The 16566-nt window shown below is 42.8% G+C and overlaps 1 protein-coding gene across 2 annotated transcripts in view; it reads left to right on the forward strand.

The window, feature by feature from the left end:
• Positions 1-16566, forward strand: part of FLT1 (fms related receptor tyrosine kinase 1) — a 170888-nt gene that overhangs the window by 57293 nt on the left and 97029 nt on the right. For both annotated transcript variants that reach the window (XM_082675546.1, XM_082675545.1), the window contains exons 7-10: positions 296-470; positions 1466-1583; positions 3674-3843; positions 4212-4371. In XM_082675546.1, coding sequence (XP_082531672.1) covers positions 296-470; positions 1466-1583; positions 3674-3843; positions 4212-4371 — 623 coding nt within the window. The remainder of the gene's footprint in view (positions 1-295; positions 471-1465; positions 1584-3673; positions 3844-4211; positions 4372-16566) is intronic.

Raw genomic sequence — 16566 nt, forward strand, 5'->3', positions numbered from 1 at the left:
CATCAATTTCGTCATCTACAATAAGGGCAATAACCCTGCCAATCTCCCTGGCTTGTGAGAAACTGTTGAGATATCGTGTGTGAAAGTCCATTTGAGGAAAATGAAGTGCTAAGTCAGTGCTGCCATGGCGCGTGTTGGAAACACGTCGAGACAGAGATGTCGGTTGTGTGCATCTCGCTCTGGGCGGGTTTGCCTCTTAGCGCAAAATATTAGTCTGAGGAATCATCTGAGAAATGCTGTAACTCTGAGCGCAAACAGTGACTCCTTCTACGTTTGTTACCCGTTTTCTTTCTAGATAAATAAGAGAGCCTCTATAAGGCAACGAATTGACCGACGCAATTCCCGCAACAATGTATTCTACAGCATTCTTTTTATTGACAAAGTGCAGAACAGAGACAAAGGACTTTACATTTGTCATGTGAAAAGCGGCCCGTCATTGAAATCTGTTAACACCTCAGTGCATATATATGGTAAGCAACCCATGCTCTGCTTTCTAATCATTGCAGAATTGGAGGGTTCTATTAAAAAAAAAAACAAACGTAAATTTTCTTTTGGCCAAGAGGTACACTGTCATGAACAAATACAACTTTGTCCCCCTCCGCGCCCCTGCCAAAGAGCAAATCACATCAAGTGTTCTTTAAATGTAATACTTTTGCACTGGCTAGAGAATCTTTTCCTTACAAATTTATTGTGGCTAATAAGTCAGGTATTAGAATCTATGTGAAATTCTTTATTTAGTGTTGCGTATAAACAAAACAGAAAAATACAGTCCGTTTTACCTTCATTTTCTGGGAGAAATTTCTCAGGCACTGCTACTGATTTAGAGAAAAAGATGCTGTGATAAATTATTTAGAATTGATGCTCTTCTGTCTCTGGTTTTACGCTCCTGAAGTCCTACTAGTTTTGCTCAGTGCCAGTAGGCAAATTCTGTAAAGAAAATACTTCACCCTCTTTAGAATCTTTCATAAACCTTATTTGTTTCTACCACTGAAAAGAAAAACTTGTAAGGAGCAGAAACCAGGGGACCGTTCTATCAACGGCCTTTGATATTCTTTTGACTTTCTCCAGTTGATGTCTTATATCAAATTCGTTATTTTAGAAGGGCGTGGAACAACCTTCTCCCGTGGTATTCACATTGGCCGGGTAGATTTTTAGAAGTATCTTCATACTTCTGTTGTTTCAGTATAGGTGTTTAAGGTGTTTTATTTCTGCTGCCCTGCCGCTGGGTTTTTATATCCCTGGGACTTGATTTTGCAAGTATTAAGCCAGTTAGAGTACTTTGAAGTGATTTTATTCACTGATCGGTATTTGGGCTCAGCGATGGCCTGGATCCTAATTCAGCTCTATTTAGTCATTGGTTGCACCCTCCTTGAATGAGGCAGCGGGTTGGCGTTTTTTTTTTGGTTTTCTTTTGTTTACATAAATGTAGTCTTTTCTAATGGATTTATCACTTCTCTTTTCGAAGATAAAGCATTCATCACAGTGAAACCTCGACAGCAGCAGGTGTTTGAGACTGTAGCTGGCACGCGGTCTTATCGGCTCTCTGTGAAAGTGAAGGCGTTTCCCTCGCCAGAAGTTGTATGGTAGGCTCACAGTTATGTTCCTAGCGGCTTAAGATATGCTTTGTCAGTAGGAAGATGCAGGAGCCCAGTGACTTGAATTCCTGAAAAGAAAAAAAAAAATCAAGAAAAGCTTCCCAGACAGCGGTGAAGAACTAAGAACTTGGGCTGATTGCTGGGCTGGGAGGGGAGTGGGTGGGAAGGGCTGGAGGGGAAGGAAAATAATGTAAATTACAGGATGGAGCAAGGGATTCCTTTTCTGAGTGCTCATTTCAGTTTAGTCATTCACTCCCTGCGACTAAATTTGTGCCTCTCTCAACCTTCCTATGATGTCAATGAGCAACGATTAGGAAGCATCTCTAGTGTGTAACACGCTCTATTAACCCTGAAGAAGTGGGCCCTTGTGAGGAGGATAATAATTCTCTTCTTATCGAAAATTAATTCTTTGAGATACTGCTGGGCTGAAAGTTCCAGTCTTGTTTTAAAATTAAACAAACATTAATAGAGACAAGACTTATTCAGTGGCAGGGATGCACTCATGGCCCTACTTGAACTAATTAAGGGGTTTTTGGCTCGAAGTTTGCAAATTCAGAAACTCTTCAGGCGGTCTTTTTTAATGCGAGCCCAATACCTGCTGTAAGACAATGTAATCTGTTGATAATCTGCTGTCATTTTGTTAAATCATTTTGCAACGCCAGGATCTTTGGCTCCCGCCACCACATTCTAAACAAGGAGTACAAAACTGATTAGGAAAACAACCCATACGATATAGAATCTCACCCGTAGCTTGTTTTGCTTTCAGTATCATATGGCTGTAGCATTTGTTTTCAGTTTCCTCAGATCGTTAATAGGGAAATAAAGAGAAAATGAGACTTCGTGCTATGCCCCTTCACGCCGTCGCAGTAGAAAGGAGATTTTTTTGTTTCAGAGGAAATTTACTATGAAACTTTTTAGATATTATGAATGTACATTATTCCTGAATAGGAATTGAATCGCTCAGGGAAGTACATTCCCTCTTTCAGTACCTGAGAGTATCCCCAACTGTTCAACACTGCTGATTTCTTCAGTAGCTAAGTAGCAAGGACCTAAAACAAACCAAAAATATCAACCCGTTTTTGAAGATACTGACTTGTTTAGAGGAAATAATTTCAAGGATAGTAGAATGGGATTTGTAGTCACAAAATAGAGCATAGGCGTTTTAGCTGCTTTGGAACTGAGACCCACTAGTAATGGGAATTTGCATGACTATGTAACACATGCATGACTATGAACCAATGCCGTTCCTAATATGACAGCTTTATGCAGGACACAGTAAACTCCTACTAACAGATGAAAAATGCCCATTGAAAGAACAGTCATTTAAGGAAATCCTAGAATTTTACAGTGAAAGAGATCTTTGAGAAACTCGGAGAACCTGAGGCTGAAATGGATAAGTTCAGGGCACACAGTGGCAGAGCCAGGACAAGCCTTCAAGCCTGGCTCCCAGTTCTGTATGCAGCTGCATGGCATCCAGGCATTAAGTCTGTCTCTGCAGTTTAAAAACATTGTTTAAGTTTATACCTTTTGTTTGAGTTCTTTGCCTTCGCTTTTCTTCCCCATGGGAAAGAACCTTGATAATCTTGGTTTCACTCGAGCTCATGAAAGGGCAACTGGTGTGACCATTTATATAACTAATAAGAACTCCACATGAGGCCACAATAGGAAAATCTATTTTTATTTTTATCTGGAGAAGTGATCTAGTTGATCTGACTCACAATGACCCTGGTATTGCTGATGGAGCCTCGTGGAGAACTCTGAAAAACATCTCAGATGGAATCACCTGTGCTTCTAGGTTAGACTTAAGTCACAGTGGTGACCCGCGTCCGTGTGGGTGCATGAAACCGTCACTTGCCTTTCTTTCGGCTTACTTCTTTCCTCTTTGCCAATCAACGTGAAGTGTTTCTAAAAATCCCACTGGGCTTTACTAAAAAGTCAGTGTCTAAGTGTTTTAAATGAATATTGAGGATCTAAGGCTCAAGATGTCTCAACTGGATCTCACATCCTTCAATGGCAACGTTAAGGTGATATTGCAGAGGCCATGTGAAATGACTTACTGATCGTGCCCTTCACCACAGGTTAAAAGATGGGTTACCAGCCACTGAGAAATCTGCCCGCTACTTGGTTCGTGGCTATGCGTTAGTCATCAAAGATGTGACTGCCGAAGATGCGGGGGATTACACGATCTTGCTGGGCCTAAAGCAGTCAAATGTGTTAAAAAACCTCACTGCCACTCTAATTGTCAATGGTAAGTTCACTGTTCAGACTTTCTTTTGGTTCTGGTGGGGGGTGAAATTCGTGAAAATTGGTGTCAAAAGTCAGTATAACAAAGAAAGCAAAATTTTTTTAAAAATTGTTTTAAAAACCACTTATTCCCCATCCCAACTATTTCATGGTTGCTTGCTCTCTTCCATAAGCAATATGATTTTTTTTTTTTTTAACATTGTGGTCGGAATGTACATACGCTTTTCAGTTGGCGTTATAATGACGAATCCGAGGGTTCTGTCCATGTGTGTTTCCCCGACAGCAACACCAGCGAGAATGTGGTCCTTCGCTGTGGTCCAGGAGGGAGTCATGAGAACAGCTCTTGACCTCTGTCCTATTTTCTCCTTTCAGTGAAACCCCAGATTTATGAAAAGGCTGTATCATCGTTTCCATACCCGACTCTCTACCCACTGGGCAGCAGACAAATCCTGACTTGCACCATTTACGGTATCCCTCAACCTACCATCACGTGGTTCTGGCATCCCTGTAACCATAATCATTCCAAAGCAAGGTAGGGACAGTTCGTTTCTTGAGTAACTTTCGAATACTTTTTGACCCCTGGACTCAAGGGTCTTATGGGAGCTGGTAGATGGCACGTGCGGTCCACTGGGGCCAAAGGCTTTCCCTGCCTTGGGAAAAGGTAGGCAATATATCTACTCTTCTTCCTTACCCATGTCTAACCGTTTCTTAATTTTTCTCTCTAGCTTACAGTTTAAGGCTAGGAGCACAGGGACAGAATGAAGGTCGCCCTGTGAGCCGTTCTTTGGAACTCAGGTTGGAACTCGCATCTCTTGCTTTCCAACCGAGAACACCCAGACTTTGGCTCCACCACTGCATCAGTTACACTGGTCTCCCCATTTCCCACTCTGTAAGCACCGAGTATGGCATCAGATCTTCCCACCGCTGAAGATCATTACCTTTCCTAGGCTCTGAGCATGCTCCTTCATCTGTCAGAAATGAGCTTCCATGCATTTTCTGCTTCCTAGGAGGTCCTCCTATATCTTTCCAGGCTCAACAAGGCTGTCACCTTCCCCACCCTCCAGACTTTCTCATTCAGACCCCCTTTCTCCCTCCTCAGCATGAACAGCACTTTGCTGACACCACTGTCACATCACAAGTGTGCGTACGCTTGTCTTTTCTCTAAGCTGTGAGCTGATTCAGCACCTCTCTGTCTTTAGGGGCCGGCACCGTGTCTGGCACACACAGATGCTCAGGGTGTATCTGCTGAATGAATTCAGCCCTGCCCTTGGTTAACTGTGCAGTTTCCTTGCTTCCTGTTGATGACCGAGCCCTGTTTGTTGTTTTCCATTACTGTTTAGTCTAGAGGATTGATACTAATGATAGTTCATGGGAGCAAATTTGAAGGACAGGAATAGAATTGATAGGTGCAACTATCTTCCTATCAAGTAAGATAGTATTGAGACTGCTCAAGAATTATCATTAGGCCAAATATTTTCTTTATTGCTTTTAATTCCACTAGCAGAGTGGTTGGGAGAATTGCAGGGTTTTTTTTTTAATTAGCTTGATAAAAAAGAAATATGACGTAATTCTGGCACAAACGGAAGAGGCTGTTTGGTTTTCTAGATTCTTCCTGCAATTTCAACTTGTCTTCACATCTTGTGTTTTAGTATTTTAAGGCATATCATTCTGATCGTGAAAGTTACTGGTAAGTTACGGAATTCCTGAGTAGTAGCTGTTTCCACACATCTGATTTCTCATCTAAGTGAATCATTTGCTAAGAACAGAAATATCTTGAATTTGCTAAGAAAAAGCATATCTTGAATACCTTCTTTACCACTGTGATCATTCAACCCCAAAGAAAGTGAGATGTACTGAGATTTTATTTATTTTGCTGATTTGGAGATGGACATCCATATTTATGGACTTGTCCCGTTAAGTATTTGTGCTAACCTAACTTGCAAATAAATTTAAAATAACTAACTTAAGCTGTTAGGTTTGGATAAAGGTACAGGGTTCAATTTTTATGGAATAAGCCTTTTTAAGATATTCTTAATTTTTGTTTTGACAGGAGCCAATCTAAAATTTCAGCTCTGTTTAGGATTAGAGCTAGTAACTATGAGAAAATAACAATTATGAGTGATAGAACATAATATTATAAAGTTAGATTTGAATAATGCTAATAAAATATGGTTTGGGGAATGAGGTCAGCTGGAGCGAAACTTTGTAAACGTTACCTCTCTTCTTCTGATATCTTTGTGGCGTATGGGATCCTTCTCCCATGTTATAGAGTAAGCTTGCCGAGGCATGGAAGGATATCGTATTCCTCTTGGAATTCTCTCAAAATTCAGAGCAGTACCTTACATCTTCAGTAAATGTTTGTTGGCCATTTGACTTATTCTCTTAATGTTAAAGGCATTCTTTCTTTTTTAACCGATCACAAGACAGATCAGAAATGAAAGCTTTAACTCTTTCAGTGATGATTCAAATTGTTGCTTGAAATTATCTGCAGAAAATGTGCATATCCCTAAGAAGCTCTCATTTTTAAAGTCGGTAGACTGAGTAGCTTACCTGTGTCAGGTCCAGATTTGATGCTTGGTGGTTAAATCAGTACATCTAACGTAGAAATAATTTTCAGAAAGATATGTGGGACCTTTGTGCACTAGAAAGCAAATCGGAGAATTTGATTTTACCCTGCAGAGAGAGAAAAGCTCAAACTGACAGGTAAATGAAGCCCTCTTTTACTACTAAAATTTTTCAAATATGTCTTTATATAAATCTATTTTATATAAAATCTATTTTATATAAATCTATTTTATATAAAATCTATTTTATATAAATCTATTTTATATAAAATCTATTTTATATAAATCTATTTTATATAAAATCTATTTTATATACTTAATTTCAGTTGCAGACAGGAATTTTAGTGACATTTGAATAAGGGATGTTCCATTCCATGAATTTTTAAAATCTTACTTATTCTGGGTTACATGGTACATAGTTGCAGAGTGGTATCTGCACATCATTGTCAAAAGAGATTAGGTGATTAATATATACACATTACTCTTGAATATGTAGAATAGTTCTTGGTATTTAAATTTGAGGCTCTAGTTAAGGGGTAGCTCTATATAAGGACCACAACCAAAGCATTAGTTTTGAGGTTAGAAGGTATATGTTTTCAGTAGCTCAAAATTATTAATTGGTTTAATATGGCCCAAGGTTAATGGGTCTAAAGTAAAGAAGTTCAGACTTCAATTGTATAGTTTTCTGGAATCCAATAAATATTTTTTAAAACGATCAGAACAACTGCTCAACTAGTTCATCTTTGTGGGTATTAAGAGCCATAAATAAATTTAACAGAAACTTCCTCCTTTTTGAAAAAGAACGTAACTCAGCAGCTTACCACATTTTTAAACACTGTGGTTTCTGATTCACCTAGAATTTGTTCTCATAAAACATTAAGAGTAAGGGTGGCGCAGGGGTGGTTTACTTTCAGACTCATGTACGTAATGAGCTGAGGGGAAATACAGCACAATCTTTCCCCCCTTTTACTTTTCTGCAGATATGGGTGGTAAAGTAGTAGAAGTAGACGATTTCTTTTGAATTAAAAAAAAATAAGTTATTAGCACCGAATGAGGGACTTTTCTCATGCTTAGCAGCCAGCAGGGACTCCTTAAATAGATGATTGTCCTAAACTTGCCCCATGTCAGCCTGAGCATAAACCCAGGGAGCACACAGAAGGATGGTGAACTTACAGTACCTTTCACATGTGTGTAGTTTACAGCTTCTGTTCATATGAAATAGAGGTAATTCCCTGTACTTCATAGAGAATATGAGCACCAGTGAGGCAATGTATTTGGGAAAGGTACAGAGTGCCATGGACATAATGCAAGGTTGTAATTACTGCTAGCATTAGGGTAAATGTCTCTCAATAAGGCTCTGAAACTTTTAAGGAACTTGAAAAGAATTTTCTGCCTACTGTAGACCTAGTTTCACAACAGTGAGAATGTTTACCTAATATTTCTGAGAAGTGAACACAAACTGTGGAAAGTAAAATGTAATTTTGCCGTGCCTTAGAAATAGAAATCTCTAGGAGGTCTGGGTTACAGAATTGAGGAAAATAGAATTTATGATTTTTCAGAAGAAGAAAAAAGAAAACGGCCATGTAGGTGAGCTAGGCAAAAGTGAGAATAAGCTCAAATGTATAAAGGGGGAATAAAGTGACTCCCCAGTGGGGTGGCCAGCCCCATTCGTTTGTTTCCTGCCATAGGAGGAAGTGGTTCTGGGCTGTGGGTTGGCCGAGGCTGGGAAGGGGCAGAGCGGGACGTGAGAGAGCTGACCCCTGCTCGGAGAGCCCACTCGAGACTTCTAGAAATTCACCTCCCCCCCTGCATTTTGAAGAACTAAGTAGGACGACTCACCGCCCACGCAGTGAGCTGGTCTCCATCTCATGGTCCTTGATAAGCTTTGCCACAGCACTGGTCCCGTCTCACAGGAAATATTATGTGGGTAAGGTTGCCCACTCAGCGGAGGATGGTCTGTAAAGGAACAATATTAGACTTTTTGGAAGGGGCCCCTCTTTAGGGAATGGAAGGGGGATGGATTTGAGGAGCCCAGGAGGAATGAGGAAAGAGCAGTCTGGTTCTTTTCTATAAGGCGGTTTAAGGCCGGCAGCCTCTGATGATGGCAGCTTGGGTTTTAGAACAGACATTCTTTAGATCACAGGCTATTTTAATTCCCTCTCCCCATCTAACCATCACAAATCATCATTTCCAGGTCATAAATAAATTACACTGATAGCGTTGCATATATCATTCTTTTATATATAAATTTATTTATTTACTTTTGGCTGTGCTGCTGCGTGCGGGCTTTTCTCTAGTTGTGGCGAGCAAGGGCTACTCTTCGTTGCAGTGCACGGGTTTCTCATTGCGGTGGCTTCTCTTGGTGTGGAGCATGGGCTGTAGGCATGTGGGCTTCAGTAGTTGTGGCTCGCGGGGTCAGTAGTTGTGGCTCGCGGGCTCTGGAGCGCAGGCTCAGTAGTTGTGGTGCATGGGCTTAGTTGCTCCGCAGCATGTGGGATCTTCCCGGACCAGGGCTTGAACCTGTGTCCCCTGCATTGGCAGGCGGATTCTTAACCACTGTGCCACCAGGGAAGTCCCTCTATCATCGTTCTTTAATGGAAAAATTGTTAGGTGTAGTAGATTCTTTGTGAAAGTCTCATTTCCTTCATCCACTATCTGTGATGATCAATAAAAATAGGTAGAGAGAAATCTCTGCTACTTCTTCCGTGTTGACATTGCCCACATCTTACAATGCATTTTGCACGTGGTCAGTATTCAGTCTAAATATACTGTCAACCGTCTGTTATCACAGATATTGATTGGGCACCAACCATGTGCAAAACAAAGATACATAGCATTTGTGTTTAGAATTTGTTTAATTATGTAAAGTCAGATCTATTTGGTGATTACTTATCCTCTCTATATACGGACCTGCAGGATCTCTCCTCCACAGTCTTGGGGATAGAGACCTGGGAATCAAGGAAATGGGTTCTATTCTTGGCCCAGTCCCTGACTTCTGTGTGACCTTGGCCAGTTATTTAATCTGGGCTTCAATTTCCCCTTCTGTGAATGGTAACTGCTGTGCTTCCCCTTTCCTATAATACCCACTGAGTAACGAGTGAAGTAAGAAATTCACTTGAAATGACGTCTTCTTCAAAAAAGCTTGAAATGATTTCCTAGCTGTTGCACACTATTTTCCTTCTGCTGCTTACAAATTATAAAGCCATTGGACCTGAGGATTAACTCTGAAGATCACGGCCAAATTAACAGAAAACAAAAAACAACTTATGAAAATAGCATGGTCATAAGAAAAGTCTTACTTGTGATGATGTATTCCGTGGTACAGAATTGACTCAGTAATGTCAGTAATCACCCATTAAGAAAAAAAATGCAGCAGCTCCTCCACCACCGGTGTCAACCCCTATTTTCCTCGGTGTCAACCTGGACGACCTCTGTCAGTTTTGGTCCAGCCCATACAGACCAAGGCATTATCATTCTTTGCCCAGTTAGCCCTAAAACTTTGCTTGATTCACTTGGTGTTTTGCCAGTGAACCCCTTCAGAATGCAAAAAACTGTAGTTGGATTCTCAACTCATGGAAGGTGGAGGGGCTAGGGTATTCTTTATTACTTTCTTAGCTAAAATTGTGGGTTTGCTAAGAAAAGCCTAATAGACATCCATGGAATCTCAAGGACCTGCTTCCAAAACTCTAGAAAGTAAATCAGATTTTGAGTCTCAAATAATTATGTGTTTAGACGTTTGATAGAAAATAATATTCCCTGTCACAGCACTGTAAATCAACTATACTTCAATCAAAAAAGAAAAAGAAAGGAACGAGAGAGAAAATAACATTCCCTGCCTCACAATTTGATTCCCCATTTCTGGAACACTCTTCGTTGGCTCAGCGTGAGTGTTCCATGAGGAGACCACTCCAGGACTAAGTGTGCTAGGGGTTTTAGTGGGGGAGGGGTGGCAGGGGGTGGCCTACAAAATAAGGGAGGACAGAGCGTCTAGGAACTCTCAGAAGTTGCCTAATTGCATTTCTCTATTGTTTACGTCACCAAATTGGCAAAGAAAGGAAGGCCTGAATCATTAGGGATGTGTTAGGTCTACATCATTTGGGGGGAACGGTTTTGTGCATCAGAGGGGTACGTAAAATTAACAGGGCAAAGACAAAACAGTCGCTAATGGTAGTTAATGAGAAATGTAGTCAGGGACCCAAATTTAATTGACTGCCAGCGTGAATGTCTATTCTTTCTATGCTGAAACAGTTTTGTATTGGATTTTCTGTCTACAGAATGAAAGTCTTACCAATTTAAGCATTGAAAAAGTCAACATCTCCTGGGGGCTAGATGTAGGTCAGTGTCTGAGGGAAGCTGTCATTTAAGCAGACCTCTTCTTCTGGAAATATGACCGCAGTCTACACGTTTTAATATTTAGCACGCTCCTTTTAAGTACACATACAATTTGTATCCACGTCTCGTGTGTGTATGCAGACTCAAACCAGGCAGGCTCCAGAGAATTTTAACTTGCCACACGCAAAACCCTGAATCAAAACGGGGACTTGGAAGGCAACCACTTCCCCCCAAGCCCACTTGAGCAGGACTTTGAGCTTAAACAAACAACGGAGTAAATCTGGCCATCTCCGGGAAGCTTTCATCACACGCCAAGTGACTGCTCACTTGCTAATGGGCAGCGTCTTGCGTTCTGTTATATAATTACGGGATGAGGAAGTGCTTGCCACCCCATGTGAGTGCTCTGACAACAGCCCTTATTAAGAGTTCATGCAAAGACCTGAGAACAGAGCGCGAGCTCGTTTGCCAGATGCCTCTTTGCCACTTCTCTACACTTTGCGAGATTTTTTCCTCTTTTCCCACTCTTCGTAGGAATTCAGGGAGTCCGATGAATAATTGTTCCTAATTAACTGTCTCCTGTAATTCCTATCAAACGTTTCATTATGTGCTTAAATTAAGCCAAAAGGCTGAATCATAGGAAGTCCATGCTGCATGGTTTTTAGAGGGAACTTTTGAGCAAAGTTCAGTGTAGTTTCCCAGGATTAGGAGGACCAGAAGGTAGTGACACATAATTTGGGAAGATTGGCAGAACCTCTCCTACTGTCTTTGGCCCATAGTCACAGATTTTAAAAATTGAAGGGGGCATTTTCATGACTGAATCTAGAAACTCCTGTCCTGACACAAGGTCCTTAGTCATACATAAATAGGAGAAATCACTTGTACAACATGCACCTGTCCTTGGAAAGCGGCATTTTAGTTCTCTATTGGCTTGGGAGACTGTTTCTTGAAATATGGACCTTCGTCTGTGGTTTATCATGTAACTTCACTGCCCTTGTAGGTGAAAAAGCAGAACCTGGTGGATTGGAGTAGAAGGAAGGGTGTGATGGATTTAGACTCTGGTCCAGGTAGTGCTTCGTAATGAGCTCCAATACTTGCTTCTTCATACCTTCTCTAGAAGCCTCATGGGATGTTTGGTCCCCGTGAGTGCAGGTGACTACTTCATAATGGCTGTAGGAGAGACTCCATCAACCAGCCCTTTCTAGTGCCAAAGTTGCGCCCATCATTCCACGTTACGCGTAATCTGGGCAGCAATCCTACCTCATGGCCGTAATTTCCCCATAAGGAAACTGAAGCTCAGAAAGTTATTTCTCAGGTGTTTTCAGATCGTGGAGTAAAAGAGGCTAAGTACGTTGGCATTTCAGAAGGTTACTATTCATGGGTGACCCATGGGACTCCTCAGGTGGGTCGCCGTCGGCTCCCAGAGAAAGGAACCGAAATCCCCGAGGGGACAGGGGTAGGAGAGCACTGACCTCACTTCTTGGGTTTACTCTTGTCCCCACTGATCACAGAGTCCACCGGTTGGGTTAGAGTTGAACGGGGGCTGGAGAGGGAGGTTAGCGGCCGTTGGGGGAATTTGACTCCCCTAGTACCGTCTCTTCGGGAACCAGGGATGATGAGGTGCTGGTTCAGGCCCCACATCTGCAGGTGGGAGGGAGGCCCTCTGAGGGGCTAGAAAGCCCAAGGGGATGAGCGAGCCTGAATAGGACCAACCTCAGGAGGACAGCAAGTCAAACAGTTAATTGGGCGCTTTTCCTGTGGCCACTTTCCTCCCTGTGACTTGCACACCACGCAGGCATGTTTGATCTCTTGCAGGGAAGTCCCATTCCCTCTCGCTCATTGTTCAGGATTAATTTTCTAGGTCAGGATTCAGCAAGCACTCAGCCCTCCGGGGGCCTCACAGAGCTCACGGAAGACTGATGAAAGGAGATGAAGGAGAAAGAGGGAGAGCTTACAGCCGATGAGTATGTGAAACGGGCACACGGAGGCTGCAAACCTCAGCCTCAGCGTGGCTGGATCTAGTCACTCTGAACGATTCATTCGCTTAGAATTTAAGACATTTTAAATATCGTATGATATCGCGGAATCTAAAAAAATCATACAAATGAACTTGTTTACAAAACAGAAATAGAGTCACAGATGTAGAAACCAATCTTATGGCTACCAGGGGGGAAAGGGGGAGGAAGGATAAATTGGGAGATTAGGATTGACATATATACACTATTATATATAAAATAGATAACTAATAAGGACCTACTGTATAGCACAGGGAACTCTACTCAATACTCTGTAATGACCTGTATGGGAAAAGAACCTATAAAAGAGTGAACGTATGTATATGTATAACCGATTCACTTTGCTGTACAGCAGAAACGAACACAACACTGTAAATCAACTCTACTCCAATAAAAATGTTTAAAAATTAAGAAAAAAGAGTTTAAGACATTTTAGAGATTAAAAAAAAGCTTATTTTAGAGATGAGAAACTGAGACTCAAAGATAATTACCCCTCACCTCACAGCTAGATAATGGCAAGCCCAGGACGGGACCCAAGTCTTGGAGTTCTGTTTATTATTCCTGTGTATTCTTATTTCCACCACGACACTGTATAGAGTCCCCATGGGAAGTGCTTATAATCTGGTTGAATAAGCGAACCAACATGGCTTCTGTGGGGGGCAGATGGTGAGCCCTGCAGTTAAGGGGGAGCAGTGTGGAGAGGGAAGATCTGGGTCCTAAAGGTGATGGGAAGGTACTGGGAGGTCAGATGGAAAGGGGGAGGGACAGATGTGAGAGAGGGGCACGGGGATAGGATGGTTGAGGAGTTGCTTGGAGAGTCACCGGCTGGCTACTGGGATGAGGGAGAATCAAAACCAAATCTGGAAAGGGTGCTTCGGACCTGATGTGGACTTTCTTGAATGGGGGCTAAATAATTTGCCAGCCAGTCCTTCTGCTTGAGCTCGCCTTCCCTGGCCAGTGCCCCGGTACCCTGCTCTCTGGTTACCAGGGTTCCCCCCGCCGCCCACCCCATTGCGCTGACAGCGAGACGGACTTGTGCAGACTCGGGGGTGGGGCTCTTTCTCCCGCCCTCGGCCCGTGTTAGGTGCGCTGCAGCTCTGAAGCTCGCCTTCCAGGTCAGAAGGTCAAAGGCTCAGGTTTTCACTCAGGCCTTTTAAAAAGTTGTACAGCTGCTTCTTATCCCATTTTTCTTAGGCCTTTCATGTTCCATACCCCTTGTCCTCAACACTGAAAACCACGTGAGATGATCACGGATTGCTACCTTATTGAGAAATCCTCTTTTGTGAGTGTGAAAAAGTCTTTGGATAAGTAAGGTGAGGAAAACGAAAATGGGTGTTTAGAAGCTACTTAGCACCAAACAGAAGGTTATGGCCAATTTAGAAGACTGCAGGGCCTAGGGTTTCTATTTTTATTTTCCTTAGAGCTGAAACTTATTAAGCACCTGTCTATAGGATAAGTGCTTAATCTGGGCTTTAGACGTATCACCTCATTTAATTCTAACAGAACTTCTACGACGCAGGGGACTATGGTACTACCGTTTCCTAGATGAGGCACAGAGAGTTCCAGAGACCTTGTTAGGAACAAGTCCGTCACGCTGACAGCGCAGTGGGTGGTGGGGGATGGGACCCTGGTAACCAGAGAGCAGGGTACCGGGGCACTGGCCAGGGAAGGCGAGCTCAAGCAGAAGGACTGGCTGGCAAATTATTTAGCCCCCATTCAAGAAATTCCACGTCAGGTCCGAAGCGCCCTTTCCTGATTTGGTTTTGATTCTCCCTCGTCCCAGTGAGCCAGCCGGTGACTCTCCAAGCATGTCACCACCCAGCACTTCATCTGTCACTATGAGGCTTGGTGGTGTTACAACTCTGTAGACATTAAGTTGAATAATTTTTGGTCAAAAGCTCATGATCCAGAAAGCAAAGATGCTTTGAGAAGCCTGTGTGATGACATCAAGAGCTACTTTTCAAAGGCATGAGGATGCAGAAAGGCCGTATAGTCTAGAGTTTAAGGACATGGGCTCTGGAGCCTGAATCCCGGCTCTGCCACCTACTGCCACCTACCAGCTGGGTGATTCTGGGCAAAGTAAACCACCTCTCTGGGTCCGAGTTTCCTGATCGGTACAATCGAGGTAACAGCACTGACATCCTAAGGTTGTTTAGGGGAATTAAATGAGATGATATATATTGAAGTACTTAGCCCAGTGGTACTTAGCCCAAGTCTGTTTTGCTTAAAGTTTTCCAGTAGTTTTGGTTGCTCTGGGGCCGCCCACTGCAAAGCTCCTTCCCTCTGAAGTAGCATCAGATACACACAAGTATCCTGTGAACACTGACAATCTGACAAAACGATCCATGCTGTCGGGTTCACGTTCTCCCAGGAAGCATGCTTGCGTCTTTGGACAGGTCTTCTGACTATGGTGATTTACTGCAAAGAAATTAAGATGGGACCAGAAATGACAGAATCTTCAGATTATGCAGGAAGTTAGAGGAGCTGTAATATCCTGGACCTACTTGCGTTTGAATTCTGCCTCAGCTATTCAGACCCTCATTGACCCACGTACTGTCCAGCCTGCAGTAGCGCATGGGCTCTGGACATTCTACTTGCTTGTGCTCAATTGTCTACGGATATATTTCCATGCACTTGACTTATCTCTTCAATAACCATATCCTTAATGATGGAAGGAGATAAATCCTGTACTTCTTTCAGAGGACATGATTCTACTTCTTGAATGTGTGTGAACAGATTAATTTTTATTTGAATCAGTGCTAGTAATTGCCTAGCAAATGGTGCTAGTAATGGAAGACAGGAGAAGTCCACTGCTGGTTAGTTACTTTCTATTAGCCCAGAAGTTGCTTATCCACATTTCAGCATCATTGCTTGAGATGAAACTGTCCACCACTATCAACCCGTCAGACGCTGTGATGGGTTCATCCCAGGTCATTAGTACTCCTCCTTGGGAACGGACAGCCCTGATGACGGTGACACAGCGCTTGGTTGAGGCGGGATGTGTGAGGTCACTGGAGGGTCAGCAGTGTCCCTTTTTCAGCACGTTTGAGGTGAGTGATGGATGGCAGGGTTGACACCCACGTGAGGTTGAGTCCACATCTAATGCGTTATCGGGATTCGCTCTTCTCGTCAGGCCATAGCTGAGCGAGGACACGTGTGCTCTTCTGCTTCCCCGGGTAGTTAGACTAAGCCCTGAGGTTAGGATGATGAATAAGACCTAGTCCCCACTCTTAAGTAGCTCTCAGTCTGGTCCGATAATCACGGCTAACATGAGTGACCTGTCTGCCGTGGACCAGGCACTGTGCAGAGCATGTTACACCAATTAACTCACTTAGCATCCACCCGCGTGTTTGACGATGCAAAACGATCTTCTCTGAATTGTTTCCCTTCTATTTTTTTAATCCCTATAAGAAAACTGGTAAGACGTGGTAACGTGGCTTTGCTTCCTTTGAGTTGGCAATGTTAAAAACACATCCGTGCCCAAAGAATTCGAGGCGGTTCATAGAAAAGTACAATTAATAATTTAACAAATCTGGATGAAAATGGGGTAAGACAGAGATAGGGCCCACATGCTTTACACGTTAGTTGTCAAGAGAGAAAGAGACGTGTAATAGACATTTGCGAGAAGAAGGGGCCCATAAGATAAAAGCGTAGCAGAAGTACAACTTTTCAGGGAACTAAAATCCAAGAAGAATGATTTCTCCTCTCACCCTCTGTGTGCTGTAGTCTTAGCAGACGAACCCTTCAACCACATTTCTAGTACAGAGAGTGTCACAGGACTGGTAATCACCACCTCCCTCCCTGGTGACTGGTGGCATG

The sequence above is a fragment of the Grampus griseus genome (genome assembly GCF_964374135.1).
Source record: "Grampus griseus genome assembly, chromosome: 18".
NCBI lineage: Eukaryota > Metazoa > Chordata > Mammalia > Artiodactyla > Delphinidae > Grampus > Grampus griseus.